Consider the following 26,829-nt stretch of genomic DNA (forward strand, 5'->3'; position numbering starts at 1 on the left):
TCCACTCCTACCGCACCATGGACTCAGCTGCACCTGAATATTACAGACCCCAGAAGGGGAGCCAGCTGGCCAGGCAGGGGCCACAAGTGCCTCCTGCTGAAAGAATTCCATCTGCCAATGCCCTGCTGAGACAGCCCACTGTAGGGGTGTGGGCAAATGGTGCTGGGGTGGGAGCGTGGTGCTGGGGACAGTACACCTGCTCAGCTTCAGACGGCATGGGGAAGCTGAGACCAAACCCCTACCCAGGAGCTAGGCAGGGCCTTGCCAGCTGCTGGATAGATATGAGACATGGAGAACTACACTGTCCTTGGCTACCCAGAGGCCAGTGCCCCTTCCAAGTCCTCCTAGGGCAATCCCTTCCCGCGGAGAGCACTGTCTCTGTCCACCCCATCACCCTCATTGGTTATTCCTACACTCTTTCTGCTCCTTCCAGGGTGGCAGGCAGCAGGAGATGAAGCCAAGGGCAGAGGGGCAACAGGAACATCTCAGCTCCTAACTCATTTGGTGGTACTCACATTTCCACACACCCAAGGGAAAACTCAGCATTGCACGCATCTCATCGGCGGAAGGAAGATGGTTTGTGAGAAAGTGGAGAGGAGGGGAAACCCACAGACCAAACAGGGAGAGACACACAGAGACAGACAAAGGCTTAGAAACCCACACAGAAAGACACGTGGAGAGACGTGGGCCGTGAGTGAGAGAGGCACTGAGATTATGAAGCACCAGACAGGCAGGAGCCCTGAAGACGTGGAGCCAGGTGCACACACACCTGGAAACACCAGCAACCAAGTGGCTCATGCCAGCTGCTTCTCTCGAGTTCTTTCTGGACTCTGTGTGTCTTTTTGCTTAGTCTCAGCCTGCCCATGGCATTAGAGCACGAGGAGGGATGGCATGGGGCCTCACCCACTCCATTCAAGTGATGCTGGGGGCATAGGTGAAGGACTGAAGGGTTAGGGCCACAGATGAATTTAGATTTCATGCGACCTCAGGCCTTTTCTGAGCCAGAATGCTAATTTTCTTTGTTTTTTGGTACTGGGGATTGAACCCAGGGGCGCTTAACCACTGAGCCACATCCTCAGCCCTTCTTTTATATTTTATTTAGAGACATGGTCTCGCTGAGTTGCTTAGGGCCTAACTAAGTTTCTGAGGCTGGCTTTGAACTTGTGATCCTCCTGCCTTGGCCTCCCAAGTCTCTGGTATTATAGGTGTGCACTACTGCGCGGGCTCAGGGTGAGTTTCAGTTTTGTTTTTGTTTTTAGTTTGGAAGAAAACAAACAACCAACAATCAGGTTTTGTTGGAAATAAGGAGGGAGGGTGGGTCTGTGTTTCTCAGCTGTTGTCCCTTTGCAGTTTCTGCCAGTCCCTTGCTCAGCTGCTATAGGCAGTGGGCAGGCATGGGGTCACAGTGCTTGCTGGGCAGCCCTGGATGGACTGGGCTGGCATCTGGGCCATTCCCTGGGTTGCTGAATACTGGCACAGGGCTACGCAGCATCAGGTTCCCGTTCTCTGGGGCGCCTCTGAGAGTCGAGCTGAGAAGCCATGCGTCAACTCTCACCTGGCATCCTCTGGAAAGTATGAGGCTCGGATACCTAGGGAGCCCCCCCCCCGGGGGGGGGAGAGGCAGCTCCCCTTCCCCACGGGGCTGACCCCAACTGCTTCATGCGGATTCTAAAGGCAGACATGCTACTGGGGCAAGGAGGTGAGGAGCGGGGTGGGAATATCTCCCTGCCCCGGACCCCAGCCCCCAGCTCCCGGCAGTCGCAAGGCCAAGGTCAAGCACGACCCAGAGAGATGTGGAAAGACTACCGACCGGCCATCTGCTTCTCCTTACTCCTTCTCTTTTTCTCCAGTCTCCTAAGACGCTTCTCCTCCCGCCGCCGCGCCTCCTCCTCCTCCTGGTGCTGCCGACACTTGTGGAAGTTCTCCACCACCACGCCCACAAACATGTTCAGGACAAAGAAGGCCACGATGAGCAGGAACGAGATGAAGTACAGCAGCATCCAGGGGTTGTGGTTCATGATAGGCTGGCGAGGAGCCGGAAAGACAGGTGGAGACATTAGCTCAACAGTGAACAGTCTCGGATGAGGGGTGGGAACTGTAGCAAAGGAGACCATATATTCCCCATCCATAAGCTGCTTCTTTGTTCCAACTGGCTCCTGTCTTGAGAGAATGCAATCTCAGTGTTCCTAACCTTTGGGCTTTTCCCTGGGTAGGTCAAATCTGGATTTTCATGTCAAATTCAACAATTTCTAAGTGTTTTCCACTAATTCCAAAAATTTTAAATGTGTTCGCAGGCTCTTAAAACCTGCTCCATGCCCAGATCTGGCCCACATGCCACCAGTTACAGCCCTTCTGTATGATGTAATACCTTTGTGTTTTTTAGGTACCGGGGATTGAACAGGGGCACTCTACCACTGACATATATCCACAGCCCTCTCCCCGCTTTTTTTGAGACAGGGTCTTGCAAGGCTGACCTCAAGCTTGTGATCCTCCTGCCTCAGCCTCCTTAGCCACTGGGATTACAGTGGGATTACTGTGCCTGGCGATGTGATACCTCTTTGATGGCATGTTCCTCTCCCTGTCTAGTGCCTACATCTCTGTGCTGTCGTAAAGCTCAGTCTGAATGACCTAAGCCCAAAGATGGCTCTTGTCCACCTCAGCCTTACCTGCTGGTCCACACCCACAGCATCCAGCCCGTCATACATGATGTCTACCCAACCATCCTTAGATGCCAGCACAAAGAGGGACATCAGGGCCTGGAGGAGGGGATGAAGAGGAGAAAGAGACAGGCCTTTGAAATCTAGAATGTGTGGCTGAATCATCCCATCTGCCCCCAAAACGCCTCCTGGCAGCAGCGTGGGGTATCCCAGCCCTTGAGAGGTTCAGCTGGGGTCACTCCAGGACTTAGGTGTGCTCTCAGTCCCAGGGCTCCATGGCTGGTTCAAAGCCATGAGAGATGAACACAGCCTCTGAGCCCAGCCAGGTAGGGTGAGAGACCCTGGGACCCTTGGAATCCAAAAACAGTAGGGGCCTGAGAAACAAACCAGAAAAACTGAGTGAGCTACTTCATTGTCTACATTTCTTTTTCTGCAAACGTGGAGTGAAAAGGAATCATCTTAACCATATGTGGCCTAATCACGTGAGCAAATGTGCACCTCACATAGACTATTGGCCCCATGGAGATATGATTATGACCCCACTTACCAGATGATGAAACTGAGGCCTCAGAAGATCAAACTGAGGCCTCAGAAGATCACTGACCTGACAGCCATGGTGCCAGGACTCATACCTGTCCCCACCTCCACATGTCCTTTCTGCTCTGCCATGCAGCACTGTGACCCTGGGCAAGATCCTTACCCTCTCTGAGCTTCCATTTCTGTGTTCTTGGGGGGATAAAGCTTTGTGGGCTAACTCACTGGGGCATTTGAGATGGACTGAGCTTTACGACCTGCTGGTGGTTAGACAGCCAGGGCCGCGCTCCCCAGGGCTGCTCACCTTCAATCAAGCCAACATGTCTCATCAACATGGACTCGAGTCCCTGCCACTCCTCCCCCACCTCCCCACCTCTGATCCTGGGGCTCACCTGGCCCAAGTTGTCAAAGTTGTACTTGTGCCGGACCCACCGGTAACTGGCCTCGGCACAGTCAGATTTGTTGGTGATGTTCCTGGTGTCCTCCCCCTGGCACACGAAGAACTTCCCTTTGAAGAGCTACACACACACACACACACACACACGTCAGGGACAGAAAGAAGTGAGCTGTGACCCAAGAAGCCAGGACTCCCTGCCCCATCCCCACCCCAACCCTGGGGCCTACAGGCTCTGAGAACACCCTGGGGGTGCTCCACTCTAGGGTCAGTCAAGTCAATGTCCTTGATGGGAACTTCCCCACAGTCACCCCCTTTCTGTTCCTAGAGAGGGAAGACAGGGTAGAAGTGTGTGGGGGGGCAGCCATTCCTTTTCTACCAAGGCTAAATCAGTGCTGCTCCAAACAGGGCCCCCATTAGCGTCACCTGAGAACATGCTAGAAATGCTCCCTCTTGGGGCCCCCCAGACGGACTGAATCAACCACACCGCTGGGGGCAGGGGCAGCAATCTTTCCCCCAGCTGCCTAGGTAATTCTGACACACACTCAGGTTTGAGGACCACAGAGCTAGGTGTTTTATTCTCATGTTAACAATGGTGGGGGGAGTAGGAATTATCAGCTCCACTTTACAGGTGAGAAAAACTGAGGCTCAGGGACATTAATGCACTCATATAACCAGAGGATGGCAGAAAAGGGGCTTGAACCCTGGTCTGTCTGGAAAGCTCACTCTCATTCCAGTGCAGACCACACCATGACTGCTTTGAGGGAAAGGGATTTGAGGGAAGGGAGGATCAGGAGCCTGAACCACCTGCTTGGGAAAGACCCCAGATCCACTGAAATGTCCCAGGAACGGACTCAACAATGGTCGACTTTCCTAAGCCAAGGAGACTGTGAAGTGGGGAGGGGGGAGGCCACCGGGCTGTGTGGGGGTTGGGGGTCAGACAGAGAGGCTCAGTTTTGGCAAAGGCAGCCTGGTCCCTGGGGCTAGAGAATTTCTAGGAAACCAGGGAACAACCCTTCCCCAGGGCATAGTGGACATCCTAGGAAGCTAAAAAAGAAGGGAGGGGGGAGGGGGTGTTAGACACCCAGGAGCTCCCACGCTGCCCCAACAGCCAGCTGTCTACCCTGCAGCTGGAGTGGGGAACACTGGAAGACAAAGACAGGGCGGAGGGGCTCCCTGGTCCCCAGAGGTGTCTGATGGATCCTGCAGGCAGCTCTGGCTCTGTCTCCTCTGAAGCCAAGTTTCTCCCTGGGCCAGGAGCCAGGTTTCCCCAGCAGCCCCACTTCCTGCCTTGTCTAGGGTCTGCACCCGCCCGCCTGCCAGCACGCTGCTAACCTGGCCCAGCTGTCTGGGCCCTGGATCTCCAGGCCTGGCACGCAGCCCGCCCTGCTCAAGTGGGGAAGGAAGGGAGGAGATCCCGGAGTAGACCTGGGCCAGCCAGCGTCTGCAAGCTGAAGTGCGCCGGGAGCCAGGGACAGCAGCCTGCAGCTACCAGGGGGTTGAAGTCTCTCTGAGGCTGGGCCCCCTTTGGGGCCTTCTTCTAGGTTCTCAGTTTTCTGCAAAATGCCCAGGAACCGAGGGGCCCAAGGCCTAGGGCCTGGAGGTAAGGGTTCCTGTTTATTCCTTTTTGGAATAATGGTGGAAGCAACTTGAAACCCAGAACCCTGGGGCCAAGACAAGGGCACTCCTCAGGCTCTTGCAGACAGAGCCCGCATACCTGCACCCCCAGGATGCCAAAAATGATGAAGAAGGCACAACAGATGACCACGATGTTGCCAATGGGCTTCAGAGAGGACATTAGTGTTTCCACCACCAGCTTCAGGCCCTGGGCTCGGCTGATTACCCTGGGGAGAGGAGGGGCTGCAGTTAGAGGGGCTCCCAGGCTGGACACTCCCTTATCCCTTACCCTGTTAGGACTGTTCCCCACTCCCAACCTTGGCTCACGGTCCTGTCCTGGGCTCTGGTGGAGGGAAGAGCTCTGCTCCCGAGCTCACTGTGCAAAGTAGAGTCTTCTCTTCATGGGGCCCCTGCCCTGAGGACTCCCACCCGCCATCTCTCCAAACAGGTTGCAGACACCCCCGTGCCCATATTTCCACCTCCATTCCCAGGATGTCCAGTGTATATTCCCTGATCAGGCTGGGAGTGGGGAGGACTCGACTCGAGGGAGGAGTTCCACTCCCCAGGGATGCAGTGTGTTGTGGGGGGACCAGGACGCCAGCTCATAGAGGCAGGCAGGAAGGGAAAGAGAGGGGGAGGTGGGTTGTCACAGGAAAGCATCACCATTAAGTCAGTACCATCCCACAGGGGAAGGCTCCAAGCTGAAGAGCGGTGACTGCGGGACCAGGGAGGGCTTTGGGAGGATAGACTGGCTGCCAGGAGAAGTGTTACCTGGGGGAGGGGGGGTGTGGGACCTCTGAGAGTCACAGAAGGTGGAGGAAGCCAGCAAGAGGAAGGGGCCACCTCAAGGGAAGGGGTAGAGCATCACCCCTGAGGGCACCACTTAAGGGAGAGCTTCAGCTGGAGGCCATAGGGGACCTGCCTATGGTTCCTCATAATGTACCCCTTACAAGGGTGTAGTCATGACTCATCTTGTCATAGAAAGTGGCCCTGAGGAATATGTCACATTGGAGAGGAGAATAAAGAAAAGAATGGGTGTGTCTTGGAGGGAAATTACCAAGGAGATACACACACACACACACACACACACACACACATTTCATATATATATGAAATGTGTGTATATATATTTTTTACTTATTTATTTAATTTTTTTTTGGTACCAGGGATTGAACACAAGGGCTCTGCCACTGAACTACATCCCCCGCCCTTTTTAAAATTAAAAAATTTTGAGACAAGGTCATGCTAAGTTGCTGAGGCTGGCCTTGAACTTGTGATCCTCTTGCCTCAGCCTCTCAAATTGCTGGGATTACAGACATGTGCTACTGTGCCTGTCACCAAGGCCGTAATTTGTTGTCTGGGGTGGGGTCACAGGAGGCAGGGTTTATGAGGTCTTTGGTCCCACTGCAGGGAGGGGGGGTTGCTGGTGGTTAGAAGTGTCCCTGAGGAGAATGCATTGCTAGAGAGGGGAGTGTGGAATCTTCGGGGGTGGGGGGGTCACCTGAGCGGGCGCAGGGTCCGCAGCAGCCGCAGCACCCTCAGCATGCCCAGGATCTTGGTGCCGCTGTCAGAGACCATGGACACCAGGATGTCGATGACAGAGATGAGCACCAGCAGCCCATCGAGCACATTCCAGCTGCTGCGCAGATACGCCTGCTCCCCGAAGCACCAGCCCAGTGCCACCACCTGGGGACCGCCACCGTATCGCTGTTACCAGCCACCCTCCCTGCAGTCCCCAATCCTGCCCGCTACTGTGGCCAACCCTCCCACCCTCAGCTAGTTCCACTGTCTCCAAGGAACTAGAGGGCCCAAACCAATGCCCATCCCCGTCACCTTCACTGTCATTTCAGCCAGAAAGACCGCAGTGAAGATGTAATTGGAGAGGGTCAGGAAGATGCGTTCCTGCAACAGAGAGGGGGAGGCACCATGAACTCCCTTCCATGGACCAGGTCTGCTCTCTACACAGAAGCCAAAAAGTGCTTCAAACATTTGATGCAGAAAGATGACCCCACCCTCCCCAACAACACATCTCCCACACACTTCTGTCTGTCTGTCTCTCTCCCTCTTTTTCTCTCTTTCTCTCTTACACACAGCCAATGCCAGGTCCTGGCCCTACTTGTAGCTCTGTAGACAGTCTCGCCCCTGCCCTTGAACAGATCTCCCCTGGCCACATAGCCCAGAGGGGAGTCTGTGCCACAGTTCTCTTATCCAAGTCCCAAATCCCAGGCCCTATTCTCCCATTCCTTCCTTTAAACTGGGGCAGGAGTCAACTTGATCTCTGACCCCTGCCTGCCATCCTATCCTTCTCACTTGCTTTCCTGCTGTGTGCCCTAGAAACAGAGCAGCAGACAAGCTGGGCACCTGGGTACAGACTGTGAATCCCCAGGAACCATATTTATGCTGGGCACGGGTCCCCCAGTGCCCTGGTGTTGCCCATGTCTGCCATGGTGTCTAAGGCCATTCCTGGTGGCCAAGAATGGGGTGCAAAGAGCTCAAGAGGCAGCGAGCAGTGGGAGCATGAGAGAGTGCAAAAGAGAGAAAGAAGGAAAGGAGAAGAGCAGGCAGTGACCCAGCGGGAGATGGACGAGCTGAGCAGAAGGTGGGGAGACGGTGACCGGGAGCTCCGTGCAAGAGGCGGCCAAGGAGGGTGTATGACCAGCCCAGGAGGGGTTTCCCAGGGCTGGTTCTCCCTCGTCTACCTAGTCCAGGGCCCTAGGCCGGCCCCTCCATTCCTCAGGTTCCCTGCGTCCCCGTCCTGGCCTGACAGGGCCACCCTCATGGGAAACAGAAGCCCCAGCAGCCCTGAAACCCAAACAATGATGGGGGGCAGCCAAGAGGGGAGGAAGGACCTCTGATGACCTCCAAGCAAGTGCAAAATGCTGTGAGGGGAAACAGGGCCACCCTCATCCCACCCTTGTAGGACCCAAATGGTTGCCGGAGGGGAGAGACTCTGATGCCAGGCGAGGGAGGACAATTCCCAGAACCAGCTGGGCTGGGCCCATCCCAAAGAAGGGAGGCCTAGGCAGGATGCCCAGCCCGTGGGCCTCTCCTGTTCTCCTGAGAAGGACTGACAGGTTCACAGCCAAGCAGAAGTGACCAACATCCCCCCTCCAGCCCCGAAAACCTACGTGCTTGTGACCTGGCAGACCCCAGGGAACAGAGTGCAGCTCCCCTGAGCTGCTCTGCATCACCCATGGCACAGACTGGGCAAGACCTCTCTCAGCAGTCACAGAGGAAACTGAGACCCTCGGTGGGAAGCAAGACCACTCATCCCACATAGGACAGTCTCAGTTTGGTCACCCCAACCCAGTGGGACGCACACACTTGTGCCTCCCAAGCCTCTGGCTCAGAACATGCTGTCTGTCATAGCCTAGGGTGTGGTGGAGCACCCAGCTGGGCAGTGTGCCAACAGAGGGGAAACTGAGGTAGGGGAGAAACACAGGAGGCACCCTAGGGGTAGGACCAGGAGCAAGGGCTGGAGTCCAAGAGACCCATGGAGAGTCCTAGCTCTCTCCCTCCAGGATGTGTGACCCTGGGCAGGCCAGTGGGCCTTGCCTCTTTCGCTTGTTTGCAGCGCTAACCCAGGAGGGGCCTGGCACCAAGCAGGACCCAACAGCCATGTCTCCAGCTCTAGTGACTCACAGCGCTGTGGGGGTCGATTTTGGGGCGCTCCATGGCAATGGTGATGCAGTTGAGGAAGATGATGACGAGGACCACGTGGTCGAACATCTTGTGGGTGATGATCCGGTGACACAGGAGGCGGAACCTGCTCCAGAATAAAGGCCAAGGCTGAGGGGAGGAGGTGGCCCTGCAGCCCTCACCCCTGAGGGCTCTCCCAGTTGGAGGCCACCTCCCCAGGCCTTTCACTCATGCTCCCAAGGCAGGTGCGACTCCTAGGAGCCCTGGATAGCCCTGCAGGGGCTCCGCCAGAGCTCCCGACCTACCTCGACTGAGGAGGAAAGATGTAGGCAGACCAGGAGTCACGCTCGCGGCAGCAGGCAGGGAGCCGGGCTCGGACCCAGGCTCGGATCCTCTCCCCTTTGCTCTGTGGAGGGGCACTGGAGCGTGAGCAGGAGCGGGCCTCCCAGGCCCCCCACTCCTCAGCAGCTCCAGGCCCCGCATCTGGTCCACCCTCCCCCACCTCTGCCCAGCCCGCTGCCTTGCTTCTCTTCCCTTATTACTAACTCTACCTCCAGTCTCTAAGCCACGTGGGTTCCCCTCCCCTGAGCATTGCCCCCTTCTCTGTGTCCCCTTCCTCCCCTGCACCCCTTCCAGAGAGCTCCACTCTTCCCATCCCTGCCTCCAACCCAGCCCCCTGCCTGCCCTCCTCCTTCCCTCCCTGCTGGGCTTGGAAGCTGCATCAATTATCAAACATTGTACTCATCCCAGCTGCCTGCTCAGACACACCTGGGCAGAGGAGACACTGACCCTTCTCCTCACGTGCTAACCCTGCATCCCGGGTCCTGCTGCCCATCCATCCCCAGGGTAGAGGGTGATGAGGGTTTGGGGGAGGGTGGATGGGTAGGAACAGGCTGGAAATCAAGGCTTGTGATCAGGACCAGATGAGAAAAGAGGCCGGGAGGGGGGACATCAGTTTAGAGAGATGAGTGATGGGTCTTTCTGAGTCACAGGGGGAGGGCCATGAAAGATTCATACACATCTGCCTGAAACCATTCATATCCACCAAGGACGGCAGAGCCGCAGTCCCAGGCATGACAAGGACCTGGGGCTCAGCAGGGTGGCAGAGAGGACAAAAGGGGCTGCTTAGAGGCCAGCTCAGCTTCCAGGGCTAGGCACCTCTAGAGACCCCCTGGGCTTGGAATGGCAGCACACATCCTGCCAGGCCAGGCACAGTTGCCCTCTCTCAAGGTTGGGTGAGGAGTCGCTGTGCCTAAGGGGGCCTTACCAGGTTGCCCTCATCATCGGCGTCATCCCCATCCAGTGGAGGGTCGTCGGGCCGCAGGGCCCGGGCCAGGCGCCCAGAAGCCGACTTGCCATTGCAGTCCTGGTGCTCAGAGGCAGAGCTGCGACCGCTGGCTGTGCGGTGCAACCCCGGCACTTGCAGTGTATCCGGCAGGTCAAAGGAGCTCTTGGCTTCCCGCTCCAGGGAGCCTCTGTGGTGACGGTCACTGCCCACTGGACTGGCCCGTTCCTCTTCTGAGCTCTCCTCCTCATCCTGGCTCTCTCGGCCCTCCCCAGACAACAGGGACCTCCGCTCCCCACTTGGGCTCCTTCGCTTTAGGCTGGGGGCGCGGCCAAGGCTGTTCCGGCTGGAGCGCCTGCTGGTCCAGCTGCTTGCTGCGCTCCAGGGGCTGTGTGGAGAGCTGCGGGCACTGGGCTGGGGGTGGGCCGAGAAGGAGTGGCCTCAGCTATGGTCACTTCACATGCACCCCTCTCCTATGAGCCTCCCTGTCACAACATTGGGTGTAGAGGTGGGAGCAGGAGCTCTGGATTTAAATGCCTGGTTTCAGACCATGGCTCACCCCATTCAGCTGCATGACCTGAGGCAAGTTCTTAAACCTCCCTGTGCCTCCATTGATAAAACCAATATGGCAATAACATTTGTTCCTCATTTAGTTGGTAAGAGAAGTATTATCATCGCTGAGAGGCAGTTTAAAATAATAGTGAGAAGAAACTCAAACAACTCAATAGCAAGAAAACAACCCAATTAAAATAATGGGCAGAGGACCAGAGTAGACATTTCTCAAAAGAAGACATTCAGGGCTGGGAATGTAGCTCAGTGGTAGAGCACTTGCCTAGCATGAAGAGGCCCTGGGTTCCATCTGTAGTACAAAAATAAAGAAAGAAAGGAAGAAGAAGGAGGAGAAAGAGGAGGAGGAGGAGGAGACATAACAATGACCAGTGGCTTACAGGTACAGATGAAAAAGCTGCTCAGTATCACCGATCATCAGGGAAATGGAAATTAAAACCACAATGAGATATCATCTCACACCTGTAAATGGCTATTATCAAAACAGATGTGGAGAAAAGGAAACGCTTGTACACAGTTGCTGGGAATGAAAATGATTATAGCCACTATGGAAAAACAGTATGGAGGTTCCTCAAAACTGAAAATAGAACTGCTGTAGGATCCAGCAATCCTACTCCTGGACACATATCGAAAGGATCTGAAATCAGTATGTGGCAGAGACGTCTACACTCCCAGTTCACTGTAGCCCTGTTTACAAGAACAAAGATATCTGATCCAAGTATCCATTCACTGAGAAATGGATGAAATGAAAACACAGCACATGTGCGCGCACACACACACACACACAGAGGAATCTATTCAGCCGTTAAAAATTTAAAAATTCTGTTTTTTACATTGACATGGATGAACCTAGAGGATATTATACTAAGTGAAATAAGCCAGGCAACAGAGACACAAATACTGCACTATCTCACTTATATGTGGAATCTAAAAATGTTGAACTCATTCAAGTAGAGTAGACTGGTGGCTCATAGAGGTTTAGGAGACGGGATGGGAAGATCTCAAAGAGTACAGAGTTTTGCTGGGTGTGATGGCGCACGCCTGTAATCCCAGAGGCTTGGGACGCTGAGGCAGGAGGATCATGAGTTCAAAGCCAGCCTCAGCAAAAGCAAGGTGCTAAGCAACTCAGCGAGATCCTATCTCTAAATAAAAAATGGGTATGTGGCTCAGGGGTCAAGTGTCCCTGAGTTCAATCCCTGGTACCCCCCCCCCCAAAAAAAAAAAAGGTACAGAGTTTCAATTAGACAGGAGGAATACATTTTTGAGATTTACTGCAATAACATGGTGACTATAGTTAACAATGACATGTGTATTTTTCAGAATTGCTGAGCACAGGCTCAACACAGGGCCAGGGGAGAAACATGGCCTGAGTAGATTTTAGACGTTTATAACCACACAAAAGTACACGAGGTGATGGACGATGTCAACTAGTGTGACATTATCACTCCATAATGTATACATGTATCAATACGTCACAACAATATGTACATCCCATAATTTGTCAATTAAAATTAAAGTCTTAAAAATTAAAAATAAAACAATGGTGAGAGCATGGGCTCTGGCACCAGCCTCCAGGACTATAATTCTGCCACTCATTTCAGCCATCTGAGAGGCAGGTCCCAGCTGTAAAATGGGGACAATGATGGGACCCACCTCCTAGGGCTGAGTGAGGATTAACTTCACCTAGAGGCTTCTGAGCAGGGTCTAGAGCAATGTCTGGCACAGAATCAGGAACTAAGTGAAGGTTTGATTATTCTGACAAGGTATGAAGGAAGCAGGAAAGGAGGAAGCGGCATCTGCCCCCGTTTTACAGAAGAGGCTCAGAGAGGTTGAGTTTTGCCAAGGTCACTCAGTGAGAGGACTGAAGAGGCAGGATTAGCACCCTGCTCTTTGGCCTCCAAAGCTAGGGAGCCCTCTTTGTCTGCACGGCCAGCCCTGACTGCCCTGGGGTTTATCTAGGCACACCCAGGCCTTGCCTGACCCATGGCTCTGGAACGGTTCCCTTGGACCCTTCCTCCACTCTCTCTTCCTCCGTGGACCTCCACCACTGGGCACCCCGTGAGCTCCCTACCGGTGACTTCATCTCGTGGACCGCCCCTGGTTCCACAGACCCACTGCTGCTGGTGCGGCGGGAGCTGGGACCCAGTGCCTCGCCCAGGCCCGTGCTGGAACTCTTGGGCAGCGACATGGGTGTGGCAGCTGTGTGGATGATGAGAGGCGGCAACAGGCTCTTCTGCAGTTCGGGGTGCTCGCCCAGAGACACCACTACAGGGGGAGAGAGGGAGAGAGCCTGAGTCCACTCAGGGCTGCCCCAGAGCAAGGGGCTGCACCCTCAGGAGAGGTACTCACGGGCCAAGCGCTTCTTCCTGTCCCCATCGCCATCCACGCTGGGTGAGAAGAAATCGGGCTCTGACTCGGATTTGGTGGCATCTCCCTAAGGTGGGGAGCAGTGGGCCATTAGGGCCCTGGCCAGGCAGAGGTCATCGGGATGGACCAAGGTCTCCCTCTCTTCACATACATACACCACATATATATATATATATATATATATATAGGCCACAGGAACCAGCAACCACACAGGAGGCATGCACCGGTGCAGGCCAGACCACCCAGGCTCGGGCCCAGGGCTCCCATGACTCTGCCTCCCACCAGCCACACTGTGAAAAAGGCCACGGCTATCCTGAGCCCACAGCACTACCAGCCTGACTGGACTGGCACCAAGTCTGGCTTCGGGGAGAAGGGGTGGCTGGGTGGGCGGGTGACACAGGCTGGAGGAGCTGGGCACAATGATCACTAGAACCTCAATCCTGAAAGTCCACTTGAAGCTTCTTGCCTTCTCTCCATGGCTCCCCTCCCCTGAGCCTCAGACCCCAGGACCCTGGCAGGAAACTGAAAGACCCAGGTCAGAGCCGCTTATCCCCAGGTCACCACTTCAGTCCCTCTGCTCCTGCCCTCCACCTTCTTCAAGCCCTGGGCCCCTCCCTGGCCCCATTTTTTTTTTACTTCTGTCATCTTTGGGATAGTTTTTTCTTCCTTCCTAGCAGGTCAGTAGGTTCCCCAGTAATTACACACTTCTCCTTAAGAAGTTATTAAAAAATACTTGATTGCTACTTTTGATAAGGACATAAATATTGGGTAATTGGTGTCTCGGGGGATCATTTTCATTAACTCAGTTTATATCCCTAACGAGGCCTTTAATTATCAAGTGGGATCTCCAGGGGGCTGCTTGGGATGAGCAGCACCATGGGGTCCTATGGGAATCCTGACTTTGCCCCAAATTCCAGTTCTGGTGCAGGAAAAGGCAGGGCACAGGCTCAACACAGGGCCAGGGGAGACACATGGCCTGAGGTAGCTGGCTGGGTGATTAGGGGACCAGAGATTCAGAGATGGAATCTGAAATTCTGGTTCATTCGGGAACGTGCCACGCCCCATTCCTACATCCTTCAAGGACTTGTCCTGAGCTGAGGCAGTTTGTGGGGTCTCCGATGGGGTCCCAGGGAAGGGGATAAAGGGCAGAGAGACGGGGAAGCATGATGTGTGGCCACAGGTCTCAACTCCACGGAAGCCGAACATCTGGGACTCCTCCAGGACGCACACACGGGCTGCCGCACACACGTGCACACAGAGGATTCTAAGTCCCTTCCTTCTCCAGTCCATCCAGAGGCCTGGCAGGGACAGGAACATGCCCTTTGCAGGTTGATGGGGACAGAGGCAAGGAGGAGCCTCCCTTCCATGTCCTCAAGGGGAAGGGACTTAAAATCAAAGCAAACCTCACAACACCAATGACCACCACATCTACCACAGGTTGCACAGCAGTTGAGCGTGAACACGAGCACAGAGACACGGAGTTGCAGTGGAGGGGGCACGGGCGCAGGGGCATGCCAACTCATGATCGCGTACCTACCCCCTGGGAGTCGACAGGCAGCTGAATACAGCTTAACTGTCCACTCGCATCTTCCCGTTTGCTGATTTCCTACAGGGAGAGGGGGAGGCAGGGGAGGGCTGCTGGTCACAGGCTCGAGTGAGCCTTCAAATATCAGCAGTGTCCAAAGAGGAGGAAGAAGAGGAGGCTGCACACCCCACAGCAGGGGAAATGAGAGACACAGGGTGGGGAGTGGCGGGTGGGACAGGACAGCCTTCCAGAATTCAACCACAGGCCCCCAGGCCAGAATGAATCTGAAAGGTGAGGGCAGAGGCCACGAAGATGGGGTCCAGGGCAGGGAAGGATCAAGCCCTCAGTAATTAGCTACCATGCACAGAGAGTGTGCTGGGCAGAGCAAAACTGCCCATTAGCACAGCTTGCTTCCCTGACAGACAGGAAGTGATGCCACTACGACCATCTTACAGGGCCAACACCTGAGGTCAGGAGAAGTTAAGAAAATGGCTTGAATCATGCATAGTAAGAAGGGGGTGTGGGCTGTGAACCCGCACATCCCGCTCTCCCTGGCTCTGGGGCAGCCGACAGGGCGAAGGGCAGGGAGGATAGGAAGGAGAAAAGGGCAAAAGCCTCAGACTGGGCCTCGATGAGGAGCAAAATCAGGCCTCATAATTTCTCAGACTCTGGGTCCAAGTCCCTTCACATCAGAATGAATCCAACTGCTCTGTGTGGGATGGGATGTGACAAGTTAACACTGGGATGATGGCTATGATGTTGTTTGGTACCAATTAATGGCCACACACAGGGCCTGCTGCCTGTTCATTTAATTAAGTGTGTTGATGATAAATATACAGAAATTCAGGGCACTGCCCCCCTGCGAGTCAGAAAATCAACAGCCAAGCAGGCTCTATCCCCAGTGCCACCTCCTCCCCACCTCTTGGCTCGGTGGCAAGGCAAGCAGGGGAGCTACCCTTGAGGTCTCCTGCTGATGAAGTCCACCAAAATGGGAGCAGCCACCCCCTCCACTGAGGAAGGTTGTCTTATTTGTAAAAACAAACCAAAATAAAATTCCAGAATATCACAAAAGCAAACCTGCCTCCCCTGCCAGACCGTGGGGACTCCTGAAACCCCAGACCAAAGAGGGCAGGTGGCCGTGGAGGTGTCCAGGTCTCTGGCATTGACAGACAGCCCTCACCCATGGTACCACAGGCAGGACAATGGAACAGGAGGTCCAGGCCCTCACTTGCGCACTTCAGGACCTCACAGAGGCACTCAGGACCACAGCTGCTGTTCACCTCCAGGGAGGATCTCAAAAGGCTCCTCCACCCCATCCCACAGCTGCAGCATCACAGCCCAAGTCACCATGTTGAGGTGGCACCCTCCAGGAAAGGGCATTTTTATTCTGAAAGTTGAGGAGGCTGTGGCTCCCAGGGGCCCTTGTCAGCCCCCCATACTGGAGCAGTTCACAAGTGCCCAGCAGGGCCAGGGTGACCAGGCCAGGCACAAGGGCCAAGCAGCTCCATTCCCACACTCAGACATCACTGCTGCCTAGCAACCAAGCCAGCTCAGCTGCACTCGATTTAACAAGGTGCTAAGAAAGGCTGAGCAGTGGGGAGGGGGCTGTCTGCACTGGGCACCCCAGGACTGCCATGCCAGCTGGAGGGCAGTGAGGACAGGAACAGGCTTCAGGTACCTTCCATTTCCCTTCACAGAGTTCCACAGAAATTTTTCTAGAGAGGCTTAGCCGTCGGGAGCTGCCGCTTGTAAGGGGATAAAGGGACCAGTCCCTACTCAGCTTCTCCTCCTGCAGGCCCCGAGCGATGACCCAGAGTGGAACTATAGACACTCTGACTCTTAAGGGAACCCCGTGGCACCCTCAACTCTTCAGGGAAACCCCAAAGAAGCACCCCATTCCAGGGAGAGCACCAATGGCCCTCCCTCCCTGCAAGAAGCCCAGCCACCACCAAAGCCTCCTCCATAGGCTGCCCTCTGCCACCCAGCAGGGAGGAAATGCGATAATGGGTAACTACAGAATTAAAACGGAAGCGGGGAGAAAAGGCCAGTGTGGGACAGATGAACCCGCACCCCACCAGCCTGGCCTGGCCCACGGGGAACAGCCCTCCCTTGCAAGGCTGGGAAAGAGTCGGAAAATAGATTTTTGTTTTTCCACCGTGTGCTGGGTATTTATAGACCAGGCCGCAGCGGGAGTTTTCATCCGGGTCACCCGGAGAGAACTGGACCAAGAGCTTCTCCAGGCCCAACCTGGAGCATTTCTAGGTTGGGCCAACTTGCCCTGTTTGAGGTGCTAGGGTGATGGGCTAGGCCTGGGGGCTTAGCTGGGAAGGGAGGCAGAGCTGAGGGCAAGGAGGGGATGCAGTCCTTGGGGCAGACACTGCACCCTGGCACAGCCAGGGCAGGATCAATGTAAATCAATATTAATTGATGACGCTGCCTGTGACGAAGGTGATGGAGTCTGGGCTGGAAATAGGACGCTCATCTCTGCCATGCCCGCAGCTAATTGGGCTCATTTCTCACCCTGGGCAGCTCAGCCCTGCCCGGGCTCTGGTGGCATCTTCATCAGCTCAGCCTGAGCTCAGATTACTTGCACGCAAGCCTCCCACCCCCAACCCCGAAATTGTCCCCTCTCCCAGATGTCCCATAGAGCACTGTGCTTAGGGTCCAGCTGCACCGTGGGCCAACCCTGGCTCATTTGACCTGCTGGGGAAGGGTCTAGCTGGTGGAGAGAGAAGCCCACAGGTCACTAACCTATAACCCAGGGACCCCATCCAACTATACCATCTTCCACATGAGAACTGAGTGACCCCCAGCACCTCCCTCCAGCCACTCCCCAGGCCCTGGCTTAGTCTGGGGTGCTGCCTGAAAGACCTCCCAAGACCTCACAGTCTACAGCAGAAGGGGGAGGAAGGCTCAAGACAGGCAGTCATTCCTCCTGGAAATACAACTGCCCTGGGCAAGATGAGATGGGCAGGGGGTTACCTCTGCCTGGAAGCCTTCCACTAAAATGGCGACAAGCAGATTAAAGAGCACGTAGTTGCCAAAGGTCATGAGTGCAATGAAGTAAAGGGCGGCCCAGGATGACGTAGAGGCCATGCCGTTGTACAGGACTTTGTTCCAGTCCTCCTGGGTCAGGATCTGTGGGCAGAGGGCAGGAGTCAGGGCTTTGACCAGGCACCCAACCTCCTCTGCTCACCCCCTGTCTTGTGACCCTCGCACCTGAAAGACGGTGACGATGGCCCAGAGCAGGGAGTCAAAATTCTTCCGGTCTGGTAGCGTGTCCCCATCCCGCTCAGATGCAAACTTGCAGCCAAAGAGATGCATGCCCAGGATGCTGAGGACACAGGGAGCCACAGACAGGGTCAGGGCCCAGCACTCCCCGCCCTAGGCCTCCAGCCCCACATCTGGCCTGCTAGCCAATGCTCACCTGAAGATGAAGATGAAAAGCATGAGCAGCATGCAGAAGGTGGCCACGTTGTCCATGGTCTTCATGAGCACCACGAGCTGCCGCTGCAGCGCAGGCAGGAAGCGCACCAGCTTCAGCACCCGCATCAGGCGGAAAGTCCGCAGCACCGACAGGCCGCCCCCCTGCTGGCCCACAATCTCCCACACACTGCGGGGGAGAGGTGAGGCAGGTAGATTAAGCCATAGTACCTTTGTCTCCTGCCCTCCCTTTCAGAGATCCAGCACATGTGAGAGAATCGGCCAGTCCAGAGTGAGAGAAGGGGCATGGATGGGCCCTCTGGCCTCCAGGCAGAAGCCCCCAAGGTGGTCAGGATCCAGGTAATGGACCCAGCCCCCTCCACCCTCCCCAGGCCAATATCACCTCCTGGCATCAGGCAGCCCTCTCCCTAAATCTGGCCAATGCAATTGCTTCGAGTTATGGAATATTTGCTTTGTTCCCTTTTAATGAAATCTAAAGCCAATTCCAAAAAGCAATAAAGCAGTTCTCCTGGCCCTGGGCCTGGGGGGCTGGAATACTTTCCCAAGGTCTTGAAAACCCTAAAGCAAGTCGCTGGTGTCTGAGCTGGTTTCCAAGCACTTTGCAGGCAGGGACAGCAGGCTGGGCCTCACTCCGCTTCCAGCTTCTCACCAAAGACAACTCCCCAATCTGCACCCACCCCAGGCCTAAGTAGGGTTGAGGACAAGAGAGGAGAATGGAGCCCATGAACCCCAGTTTCAGGAGAGCAAGATGTGGAGCAGAGTGTGGAGACCAGAGTCCCCTGCCCGGAGGGAGTGGCAAGGCCTGGGGGTCAATAGGGCCTGACTCCAGACTCCTTCCACCCCAGAAGAACAAGATGCATGGTCCTTCACCCCAAGCCACCTTGCTGGCATTCTTCTAGCAAGAGACAGTAGGGGGCAGTCATACCTGATGACGACGATGACACCATCAAAGATGTTGTAGGGGTTCTTGATGTAGCCAAAGGGACCATACACGAGCAGCTTCAGCAGCATCTCCAGGGCAAAGAGGCTGGTGAAGACGATGTTGCTGATTTCCAGCGCGTTGGTGAGCTCCTCGGGCTGGAGGGCAGGGGGGCATGAAGCAGCAGGCTTGTCCCTGAGCCCTGCGTCCCAGTCCTCCTGAATATGGGGCCCCAGGGAGGGGGAGCAACAACAGCAACCTTGGAGAGTAGGGGGTTTTGGATGCCCTGGCTCATGGGGAGAACCCTTGGAGGGACCAAGAGGAAATGCACTTAAGAGCAATCACCCCAGGAAAAGGTCACATGAAACCCACAACCCCCAGCTACTCTCCAGGGCTGAGTCTCAGGTTCTGGGGCCACAGGTCTATTGGGGGCCTATGTGTGGGTTCCGCTCTACCTCCCCTGGGAGCTCCTGGATTCTGTCCTGGACTGCCAGACCAGGAGAGTAGCCCAGGACAGCAGGGCAGTGATTCCAGCTGATATCAGATGGCTAGGCCACAAGCTTCACATGCACACCCAGTCACACAGCCCCACATGCAGTCACATGTGTTCCACAACCACTCCGTGGACTTGGCAGCCGCCTGTTGACAGCCGTTGGCTACGCTTGCCTCCTTCCCCACACACGCCCGCAAACACGAACGCACAGACTCCCCATCATGCGCCCGTTGATGGGCAGAAAGGAGCCTCCTCCTGGACAGGAAGGCTCCAGGACTCCCGGGATAATTCTTAGCCTATTCTTGTCACTATGCTACCTTCAGCAAGATCCTCAACCTCTCTGGCCAAAACACTGGAGGTAATTCCAGAGTCTGGGTTTGGGACCAAACCTACGATACACCGTAGAGAGGTCCTCAGAAGAGCAAATGACAAACGCTTCTTGCCGGCCATTCTAGCTCACTAATCACATCTTTTTCCATAAAGAGTGCCTACTAAATGCCTAGCAAGGCTCCAGGCTTTGAGAGAGATGTAAAAACACGCTGGCCACTCTCCTGCCTCCCAGGAGCTCAGTGACTAGCTGGAACCAAGACGTACACACGCTAAACAATCAAATAACCAACCACAAGTGGCCTCAGACCCCACCTCAGTGCCAGAATAAATCCAGGAGTTCAGGGGAGAGAAGGTAAAGGGTGAACACACTGGAAAAGGCCGAGTCAGGTGGGTGGCAGCACTTGAACTCCAAAGGGTGAGGGGAGGACAGGAGCCCAGTTCCAGTTGGGGGTAGGAGAGGAGCATAATTGGGATGAGGGCAGAGATATGGCTGGCCTAGGGCAGCCCACTGCCCACCTGACAGGTTAAAGATAAAAGAAAAGCCCAATAGTAGCTCCTCAAAGAGCCCAAGTTACTGAAAGAGGCACACGAGGCCCTCCTTCCATCAGACACCTCCTCCTGCTTACCCAGCTGCCTCGTCTGGCCGCCCAAGCATGAAGCCAGTTCCTGAGCATCACCAAATGTATCCTAATGGCCCCAATCTGTGTGGCCAACCTGGGAGAGCTGGAAGGAAGGGGCTTCTCACTAGCAGATGAAGGGCACTGGAGGCCTCGGGGCCATGACTATCAGAAAAAGACACGCTTTCAACCTATGCACAGGATTCTGTCCAAAGGCAGGCTTGGGGGCAGGGCTAGGGTCAGCATGGTGGGAAGAGAGCCAGCTGACCAGAGGGTGAGTGGCCACAGTTGGAGCTGCTGTGGCACAGAGCCCGCTGCTCCGGCAGATCTCGAGAAGTCTTTGCTCTGCAGACTGAGTGGGGGCAGAAGGGGCATTGCCACCTGACCTACTTAATGGGGGTCACATAGAGACAAGACCTTTAGTCCCTCCAGTGTGAGCACAGTGTAGGAGGCAGGGAAATGGCCAGTGTTAGTAAAGATAAAGCCCAGAGCTCAGATCGCTTCTGACTATGTGGATCCTCCTGCTGCACTCCCAAGTCCAGTCTGCCAGGACGTGGTGGTCAGTGGATCTGTCACTCTGCTGCCTGCCCAGTCTTGGACTGGATAAGAATAATGAGCACAAACCACACAGGTGTGATGCTTCCCAGGTCCGTGGCTCACCACCTGCTTCACCTCATGCCTTCTATACAACAGCCCTGCTCTGCTGTTACAGACGAGCAGAAGAGTTCAAGGGATGATGGATGACTGGTTTGAAATCACAGAGCAGGAAGAGCCCGGGATAGGGCCTGACTCCACACCACCCTGACCCCAATAACACTATATAGCCAGGATTCAGACCCAAACCACAGGGACAGTGAGGGGCCTGTGAATCCAGACACAGATGGACTGCATAGATAATGCATCTTCTAATGTTTAATTATATTTTGAATCAACAGAGATGAATGAATACAGAACAAGCTGAGCTGCTTTTGGTGGCACTCGCCTGTAATCCAAGCAACATGGGACTCAGAGGTTGGAGGATCACTTAGAGCAGCCTCATCAACTTAGTAAGACCTTAAGCAACTTAGTGAGACACTGTCTCAGAATCAAAAAATATAAAGGACTGGAGAGGTGACTTAGTGGTTAAGTGCCCCTGGGTTCAATCCCTCATACTCCCCCTGGCAATAAAGAATAAGTAGATGTGAAAGCACAGCTAAGGTACCACATTTAGGTGCAGTATATCTCGCCTAATTTTAGGTCATATAAATTCCACAGTTTGAGCATCCTAATCTGAAAATCCAAAATTTATTAGGCACCAATATGACATCATAAGTGGAAAATTCCCACTTGACCTCATGTGACAGGTCAGAGTCAAAACACAGGCACACTAAAAATAACACATAAAAATTACCTTCAGGCAATGTATACAAAACACAGATGACTTTTGTATTTAGACATGGGTCCCATCCTCAAGATGTCTCATTACATATATGCAAATCTTCCCAAATCCAAAATCCGAAACACTTCAGGTCCCAAGTATTTTGAGTAAGAGACTTCAAAAAAGCTACTAAAAATAAAAATTAATACTTTTTTTAAAATTAGCTGGAAACACCACAGCTTTTGATATGTATTTACTCATTTAATGGATCTTAAAAAGACTACTACTGTGTCTGGTGTGCAGAGAGGTTATTCTCATCCTGTTCTGACCTTATCAACGGGGCTCTCAGTAGTTGGCACCGACAGCTGGTGGACAAGTGTACACCTTGCTCACCTGCACGCTGCCGACAGGTTCACTGAGGATGGTGTGGGGCAGCCCTTAGGGCCTGCAGCATTGGTCCCCATCCGGGAAAGATGGCAACAAAGTCTGAAGCCCCTATCTGATCCGGTAAAGCAGCTCTAGAGAAGCAGGGGTTCCTGACAGGTGGGAGAGGGCCAGGTACATTCCCTCATCCCTGCCCCCTTCTCCCTCACACCCTTCAGGGTTATGATGCTTCCTTTCTAGGACCCAGTGATCCATTGGAAAAAAGCCTGCCCCCAACCCCCACCCAGACAGCCAGATCTGTCCAAGTTACTAAATTGGAGACTGGGAACGTTTTGCAAATGCAGGACAGGACACAGAGTCACAATCTTAGCAACATGGTTGCCCCAGGGACCACAGCCATAATTACAGCCACTGCTGCCTGGAAGGGGCAGAGGCAGAGTCAGTTCCTGCTGGTACCCACCATGGTTTGCACTGGGCTAAGGACCTTCCTCCCAGGATTTAATTTCCTCCACACTCTCAACCAAATGAGGGAGGGATGTGAGCCTCTCTGACAGCCCAGGAAACTGAGGCTCCTAAAAGAATGGGAACTTGATGGAGGGACATGGCTCCCTTAAAAAGGTACTCAGCTGAATCTCTTGCACTTTCTTCACACCTTTGCCTTCAAGACACCCCCCCATACACACACACACACACACACACACACACACACAGCAGACTACTGCACACAAGAGGATCTGAGTCCAGCCTCCATTCCCTGACTCTCTCCAGCTTCAAAAATCCTTTCTTGGGTCTAGGTGGTGTCCTTCCCACTGTTCACAGAAGTCGAGGTCCACTGGGCACTTGGGTCAGTGGAGGCCAGGCAGCCTAAGCTTCTGCACAAGGCCCCGGGCTGCTTCTCTGCACTGGTGCTCACTCTAAACCCCCTGCTTCCATCTCCCCCCAACTACCCTCCACTCAGATTATCACTTTGTAGCAACTGTGGCCCCAGGAAAAGTGCTCAGTACTTCCCAGCTCCAGGACACTCCTGGACTCACGGCAGCTCCTTTGGTTAACCTTTATAGTGTCCTCTGTGTGCAGAACATTCTTAATACAAAGGTGGGTTTGAACCTGAACACAGGAGACCTGCCAAGTCTGAGATTTCCACCTGTGTGACCTTGGGAAGTCCCAAGATCTCCAGTGGCCTCTTCTGTTAAACAGAGTAACACCACCTCACCACGAGGCTGTCTGCAGGGCACGGCAGTTAAGATCTGTGAAACTTGCAGCCCCGGGGCCAAGCTTCGGTGGCCCCACAGGCACTGATAGTCATAGCAGGCCTCAGATGTGACAGGACAGAGTATCTAAAACCAGGAGTCCTGGAGCAGCTGAGGTCAGCGGGCCAGTGGGGAGGAAGAGGCAGGAGGATGCCCATGAAGGCATCTCTAGCTGGGGGCAGTCATGGCAAAGGAGCAGGGAAAGAGGTGTGTGCAGGGAGGACTCAGGACCCAGGATCCAGCAGTCTGCCCAGCCAGAAGGTGAAAAGGGCTGGTGGGGCACAGGGATGTAGGGCTGGCAGGGCCCAGACAGAACGGCCTTGCTCCCTGACTCGGGCTGGACTTGCCTCTGCTACCCACAGTCCCACCATTGAGGCTCAGGGTGCCGGGTGGGGGGGTTGGAGATGTGCAAAGCCTGGCATTAAGAAGATTAATCTGGCCGCAGTGGTGGCAGCATGCGCATGGCTTGGAGGGGAGAGATGAGGACCAATTAGGGGACACTGCAGCGGTCTAGGCAGGAGGCTGAGAACCAGCTCTGGATGACAGTGATGTGCCTTTCACAGAAAAGCATAAGGGGGTAAACAAGCCTTGCTAGAGCTGGGGAGAGGGCAGGGACAAGGCACCCTGCCCCTGCTCAAGTGCCACCTCCATCTCCCATCTTGTCAGCTCCACCTGCTCCACTGAGCCCGAAATCTCTGCTCCCCACGGCTCACCTCACCTCACCTCTGCTTCTGATGGCCCTGCTGCCCACTTTGCCCCACCCCCAGCAGAGGGGGTCCAGATGGGCTGCAGTGATGGGGTGAGAGTCACTGAGTAAGCAGGAGGAGAGCCTTCAAGGAGGTGTGGGAAGTCAGGGACACCTGGGTGGCAGGAGGTTCCCAGAGGGTCTCTCAGGTCTCATCCTGCAGATCGTTGCCTTGCTCTTTCCCCCTCGGCTTTGAACCTGGCCTCTCTGAGACACCTCCTCTAGTACCCTCATACCCACTGTGCCCCATTCAATGTCACTGTGCCCCCAGTGACTCCTAACCAGGGGCAATGCTGAGGGCTGGCTTTAACCCCTCCCCATCATCTCCCAGGACCCCAAAGGCTCTCCTAGTTAACACATAAGCCAGGTAGGCACACTGTCCCAGGGTCTGGCTCAGCCTCCAGACAGCCAGCCCAAGGCCCTGCTACTTAGCCTTGTCCTGCACCAACCTGGACGACCTCTAAACTAGAGCCTATGGTGGACAATCTAAAGGCTGCCCTCGGCGCAGACTTCAGAGGGCCAGGTAAGTCCCTCCGCCTACGGCTTCCCTACTGCAGCTCTAGAACTGCTGAGCATGGCTATACAAGTCGCAAATGATGCTCTGCTGACTGGACAGGCGAAGCCTGCTGGGTGGCCCCAGGGCTGCTTTATGCCTGCACTCAGTTCTCTGTTCTCCCACCTTTCCGGGTCTCCATTTCTGTCCCCCTGGAGCTGCCTCAAACCTTCCCCATTTCCCAGGCCCCAGCCTCCACCCACCGTGTCTCTTGCTCCATTGCTCTGAGACTTGAATCCTCTCCTGGAAGGGAGCTGCCCCTCTACACTCAGAATCTGATCTTCTGCCCCCCAAGTTCCCCTCCCATCAGTTAACCCCCACTTCTCCACCCTCCTTCCTTTCTGCTGAAATGCAGAAACCTCCTGCATGAGTCCAGGCCCGGACACCCCTGAACTGTGGGCCCCATCATGCCAGCTCTCTCCAGAGGCCATCTTTTCTGCCCTCCTCTTAGTGGACACCTTAACAGTATCTGTCTGTGCCAGCCCCTCCTTCATTGTGTCTGGCCTCCCCTGGCTTCCCTGACCCTGTGCAGCCACCTCCTGCCTCTCCTGGGGCTCTTCTCCCTGTGCTCTCCCCTTGGGCCAACATTCCACAGGGCTTAGTCTGAGCCTGTTCTCCCCCCCACCCCTCGCTTGGCACCCTCCCTCCCCCATCACCCCCACTCCCAACTCTCCAGCTGTCACTGGGGTGTAGAGGACACTAAACAATCTCCCTCCAAACCCCCAGGCTTCTCATCCAGAGAGCCAAGGCCTGCCTGATATCCCTCCCAGCATGGCCCACAGCCATCTCAAACTCAGCACTTCCAAAACAAACCCTCTCACCTCTTCTTCCAAACCTGCTCTGGCCCCCAGCTTCCTGCCTTCGCCATTCCTGGATATTCTGAACTGGAACTTGGGGGTTATCTAGGACTCAGGCTTGCCCTTCCTCCTTCCCTGACAGTCAGCTACCCAGGCCCCCAGAGCCTGCCAGTGGGACTGCTGGCCTCTTCACCCCCTCATTCTCCTTAGGGCCCTCGCTGCCTCTGATCTCAACAGTAGAAATAGTCCCCAGCCCCTCCCCAATGCAGCTTGCACCTACTGGAAGCTCTGGCTTCCTTCAACTGCTAGGCTGGACTCACGCCACTGTCACCCCTACCCCTCTTGCCAAGTCACCCGGTGCTTTTATCGGTCAGGCTTCTAGAAGATCCCCTCATCCTTCCACTTAGACCTCTCTGTTCCTGCCCCCAGCTATCAATTCCACTCATCCTTCCAGCCCTCCCTCGAAAGCCACCTCCTTCACAAAGACATTTCAAATCCCTCACCTGGGGGTGAGCACCTCTCCTCCATCCCCAGAGTGCCTTTTATGGCATTTGGCACTAGTGGTCCACGGAAAAGACAGACTTTTCCACTAGAACCCATGCTTCTTGGGGGCTCTGGCTCTGCTCCTCAGCCCTCTGACATTCTAGTGTTTTCTTCTAGTGTGCCGTGCTTAGGATGTGCACCCCTTGTGGGGCTCCGGGAGCCTGGAGCCAAGGCATGAAAGCACCCTTCAACCAGATGCCTCTGCAACAGCGCCCTTCCTGCTCCCACCTCCGAGACCCCTAGTGGGGGCTAGGTCTTCCCAGCCCCAAATTCCTCTACCTGGAGGCCAACGGACAGGCTTGAGTGGAAGGTATCTATAAACCTTTGCCCTCAAAGGCCACACATGGGGTATCTGCACGTGTGTGTTCTGGGGAGAGAGTTTCTCAATATTCAGTAGGATCAAAAACTAATCTGCAACTCCCTTCAAAAATTGAAGCCTGGGCAGGCCCAGTGGCACACACTAATTGTAATCCTAACAACTCAAGAGCCTGAGGCAGGAGGATTGCAAGTTCGAGGATAGCCTCAGCAACTTAGGCCCTAAGCAGCTTAGCAAGACCCTGTCTCAAAATTTTAAAACAAAAAAATTTTTTGAAGGGCTGATGTCATGGCTCAGTGTCAGAGTGCCTCTGGGTTCAATCCCCAGTGCAAAAAAAAAAAAAAAAAAAAAAAGCTGAGTCCTACCACATCTGGGTACCCCCGCCCCACCTCTAGCTTTCCTGGCAGTGAATAGCCAACCTCGTTTATAAATAGAAAGCTCTAGACATGTATCTGGAGTGACAAGATGGGCCCAGAATCTGAGCAGTGAGCAGAAC

At 54.7% G+C, this 26,829-nt stretch overlaps 1 protein-coding gene across 10 annotated transcripts in view; it reads right to left on the reverse strand.

The window, feature by feature from the left end:
• The window catches only part of Cacna1g (calcium voltage-gated channel subunit alpha1 G), a 64,401-nt gene that overhangs the window by 16,262 nt on the left and 21,310 nt on the right, over positions 1-26,829 (reverse strand). For 3 of the 10 annotated variants that reach the window (XM_046420549.2, XM_046420551.2, XM_058571513.1), the window contains 16 exons: positions 18,955-19,106; positions 18,013-18,198; positions 17,805-17,919; positions 17,568-17,723; positions 14,598-14,666; positions 13,043-13,127; positions 12,765-12,958; positions 10,109-10,540; positions 9,147-9,247; positions 8,845-8,968; positions 7,036-7,104; positions 6,704-6,888; positions 5,303-5,429; positions 3,584-3,709; positions 2,667-2,756; positions 1,832-2,024 (listed from right to left, as the gene is read on the reverse strand). In XM_046420549.2, coding sequence (XP_046276505.1) covers positions 1,832-2,024; positions 2,667-2,756; positions 3,584-3,709; positions 5,303-5,429; positions 6,704-6,888; positions 7,036-7,104; positions 8,845-8,968; positions 9,147-9,247; positions 10,109-10,540; positions 12,765-12,958; positions 13,043-13,127; positions 14,598-14,666; positions 17,568-17,723; positions 17,805-17,919; positions 18,013-18,198; positions 18,955-19,106 — 2,404 coding nt within the window. Of the gene's footprint in view, positions 1-1,810; positions 2,025-2,666; positions 2,757-3,583; positions 3,710-5,302; positions 5,430-6,703; positions 6,889-7,035; positions 7,105-8,844; positions 8,969-9,146; positions 9,248-10,108; positions 10,541-12,764; positions 12,959-13,042; positions 13,128-14,597; positions 14,667-17,567; positions 17,724-17,804; positions 17,920-18,012; positions 18,199-18,954; positions 19,107-26,829 lie in introns of all 10 variants that reach the window. The other 7 variants (XM_058571517.1, XM_046420552.2, XM_058571514.1 and 4 more) reach the window with 3 other exon arrangements.

This window comes from Marmota monax, unplaced genomic scaffold, assembly GCF_021218885.2.
Source record: "Marmota monax isolate L192 unplaced genomic scaffold, Marmota_monax_Labrador192_F-V1.1 WCK01_AAM20220418_F8-fsc00064, whole genome shotgun sequence".
NCBI lineage: Eukaryota > Metazoa > Chordata > Mammalia > Rodentia > Sciuridae > Marmota > Marmota monax.